This window comes from Cariama cristata, unplaced genomic scaffold (genome assembly GCF_000690535.1).
Source record: "Cariama cristata isolate BGI_N322 unplaced genomic scaffold, ASM69053v1 scaffold1024, whole genome shotgun sequence".
In the NCBI taxonomy this organism is placed as follows: domain Eukaryota; kingdom Metazoa; phylum Chordata; class Aves; order Cariamiformes; family Cariamidae; genus Cariama; species Cariama cristata.
The window spans coordinates 10,020-13,269 of NW_009614425.1; the positions used below are offsets into that span (position 1 = coordinate 10,020).

Genomic DNA, 3,250 nt, shown 5'->3' on the forward strand with positions numbered 1-3,250 from the left:
GGACCCTGGGAGGGTCTCCGGTGGGGTAAATCCATGCAGCTCCACCGGCTTCAGCCCTTCCTCGGGATGGCTGTGGATCGGACCCCCCCTTAAAAACCTCCCCTTGCTCTGGTGTTCCCCAGAAAAGTGCTGTAGGTACTTCCAAAGTGCCTTGTTCCCACCACCAGCCGTGCCCGTTCGCAGCAGTGTTGCTCTTCGTGCTGCAAAACCAGGCTGGGCTGTTTTCTTTCCGTCCCCGGGGCTGATCTCAGTCCCCGTTTCACATCCCTGTGCTGCTGGGGTGCTCAGAGATACTTCCAGCCCGCCCCTTGTTCAAAACTGTCCTCTTTCTTTTTTCCCCCCAAATTTTAGGCGTGAAGTCAGCGATCTGCCCATCTTTCCAGGACAACGATAAGATTTCCATCACCTTTGTGCTTAGAGCCCTGACGCTGCATCTCTTTGCCCTGGTTCTTTTGGCGGCGGTTGAACTACCCCCAACCCACGGCAAACATCCCCCCTGCCCGCTCCTGCCAGATGTGCCACAGCTGCAGCAGATCCAGCCAGGCCCAGCGAGAGATCGATGCCCACCTACCCCCTGCGTGCAAGACGGGTGTCACCTCGGGCTCAAGTGACAGCCAACTCGGTCTTTGTCCCCAGGGATTTTATTCCCTCAGCTCCACAGCCCTCACCGCAGGCAGCAGCCACTGCCGGCAGCGCTGGAGCAGGGAGGGCTCTCCTGGCACGCTGGCTGAGCACCTCGGCCATCAGACGTCCTACGAGCGTGGTCCCCGGGTCCTGCTCTCCCCGTGGGTCCTCCTGCCTTTGTTGGCTCCTGCCGCTTTCCCGGTACTTGGCTCCTGCCAGCGACCTTGGAGCAGGCTACAGGTTGGAGCGGAAAAACGGTGCTTCTGGAACAACCGAGTCTCCGATGCCTTCGAGGAGGTTGTCCCATCGATCGAACTCCCCTTCCAGGTCTGCACGGGGCAGAGATGGTGATGGGTTACTACAGCGATTATCAGCCCGGCTCCAGGCGTAAAGGAGGAGTAGCCACCGGACCGCTTTGCCTTGTGCAATGGCATGGGAAGCACCAAACCCAAGCCCAGGGAGGCAGCGGCCGCCCTGCAGCCCCCCGCAAGCGAGGGAGCTCTCGTGCCCTCCCGAGCCCCCGGCCAACGTGCCCTCCACCCTGCGCCGTACTGAGATGCCTCTGCAGGAAGGCCAGAGCTGCCCGGCTGGTGATGTCCAGACCCTTGTAGGGGTCGAGGGTCCCCCTCGTGCTGAAGATGCGGTTGATGAGCTTCCCAGTGAGAAAGGTGAAGTCGGTCTGGCTCTGGTGCACGGATCCCCTGGGACAGGGAAGGGATCTGCTTGGGTGGGAGCTGGGGAGAGGTCTTCCTGCTGGGACCCAGCTCGTAGGTGCTCCCTGAAGGGTACTGCCAGGCGGGTACCCCCGGCTCCTTACTCACAGGATGGTTATAATCTTTGTCTGGCTGTTTCTAGAGCTCAGCCTCTTCATTTTGGCAATGTTTTCTGGTGTCTGGAACTTCTCGGTGTTGATAAAGAGCACAGGCTTGGGCACCTCCGGGTACAGCGCGTTCTCCAGAGGGAACATCCAGGCGTCGAGAGCCACCGCGCACCTGCAGCAGGACGGGCACCCCGCGCTGCCGCCCATACCATGGCTTCCCTTCCCACCGGGATGAGCCGCGTGTTCCCAGAGCTGCCCGTGGCTCCTCGGCCCTGCTGCGGCTTACCTGAAGCCGGGCTTACCTGAAGCCAGGCTTACCTGAAGCTGGGCTCTTTCACCAAGGCCAGCACTGCTGTCACCCCACCGAAGGAATGGCCCATGACAGCGACTTTGGTCAGATCAACGCTGTCCTGCAAAAAGGAGAAGGCTGAGGAGCCTGTGCCCAAACCTCACTGCAGAAGGTCCCTAATTAGGGGAGAAAAGGCCAAAGGAAGATCAGCAAAGCCTCGTTGCTCTGCACTTTGCAAGGGATGCCATGGCCTGTTTTCACTGCCGATGCCATGGGACCCGGCTCCCCGGGGAGAAAAAAAGAGAAGAAAGGGACCAAGACGCCAAGCCGTGGAAGGCTGTGGCTCTGCACAGACCCTGCTTGTCCCAGGAGGAAAAGTCTCACACCACAAGGACTGATCCTGCCAGCAAAGGGCACCCGGACCCCCCCATCAGCCAAACGATCCCCCCGGCTGGTCCCTCAGCGCAGGCAGACCCAGGTACCTTCAGCACGGAGAGGTCGAAGTCGAAGTGAAGGACGTTCGGGACAGGTTTACCGCTGCTGATGTCCTCGAAGAGCCGGAGCGCTCTCACACATTCCTCCGCTCTCTGATGGACCTGGAAGTGAGAGTTGCCCCTTCCCCGGTTAACCCAGCTCCTCCACCCCGCAAGTTTGGGGCCAGATCCTCCCCTCAGCATCCATCCAAAACCGCAGCGCTCAGACCCGACGGGGCTTTCCCTGAATGTAAAAGCAAGTAAGAGGCTGCACCGCAGCGGCTCCCGCAGGGATGCGGTGAATTTATTGGAATGGTTTCTTTTTTTGTTTGGTTTTAATTCGGTTAATCTGAGAGCACGGACGGCTGGAGATGAGCAGAAGACCCCTGCTCTGGGGAGGAAGCAGCGGGGGGTGCAGGGGAGGGGGAGCCCAGTTTCCTCGCCAGCTGCCCCCATCGGCCAAGCCTGCCGAAGCCAAACACCCGCGGGGAGCCCAGACCCCCCCGTCCCACCCCAGCTGCCAGGAGCAAACCTGGACGTCACCCCCAAACCCAGCGCAGGGGCTCCATCCAGGAACGGCTCAAAAGCCCAAACCGCCGATTCGGGGGGAGGAAGCCCTGACCTGGAGCCACTTTGGGACTACGTCCTCCGCTCCCCTAAGGACACCGATGCTGTTGGCCACCCACGTTTAAAGACCTTCCCCTGAGGCGACAAGTGACAAAAACCTCAGACGAAAACCTCCCTCCGCTCCTCCCTGCTCCCCCTGACACAGAACATGCCGTAACTGAGGCTGACCTGGCAACCATTTCCCTCTATGTATAATTTATTTCTCATTCACCCTCAACATTTCTCCTCGTGGGTTCACCTTTATAGGAAAACTGTTTCCCTTGTTTGTGCCATGAGACAGCGCATACACAAAAATCAGAGGCTGGGAGGGGATTTAAGACTGCCAAAAGCACCTCCAACCACTACGTTTCCTAGAGGGCTTTTCTACGACAAATCTTGACTCGATGTTGTCCTTTTAAATGAGACAGAAACGAGCGG

General features: G+C 59.3%; 1 protein-coding gene across 1 annotated transcript; it reads right to left on the reverse strand.

The window, feature by feature from the left end:
- Positions 1–858: 858 nt before the first annotated feature.
- On the reverse strand, positions 859–2,410 carry LOC104161070 (platelet-activating factor acetylhydrolase 2, cytoplasmic-like). Its single transcript, XM_009699382.1, has 5 exons — positions 2,216–2,410; positions 1,763–1,854; positions 1,446–1,616; positions 1,177–1,325; positions 859–953 (listed from the first exon to the last, which is right to left on the reverse strand). Exons 1-5 carry the CDS (start codon positions 2,408–2,410, stop codon positions 859–861), a joined length of 702 nt encoding a protein of 233 aa, XP_009697684.1.
- Between the last annotated feature and the right edge of the window lie 840 nt (positions 2,411–3,250).

Coding starts and splice junctions, on each gene's coding strand:
- LOC104161070 (XM_009699382.1), bottom strand. CDS start 2,410: ATGCTGAGGGGAGGATCTGGCCCCAAACTTGCGGGGTGGAGGAGCTGG. Junction 1,326..1,445: donor ACAAAGATTATAACCATCCT/GTGAGTAAGGAG, acceptor TCCCTGTCCCAG/GGGATCCGTGCACCAGAGCC. Junction 954..1,176: donor CTTCCTGCAGAGGCATCTCA/GTACGGCGCAGG, acceptor TGCCCCGTGCAG/ACCTGGAAGGGGAGTTCGAT.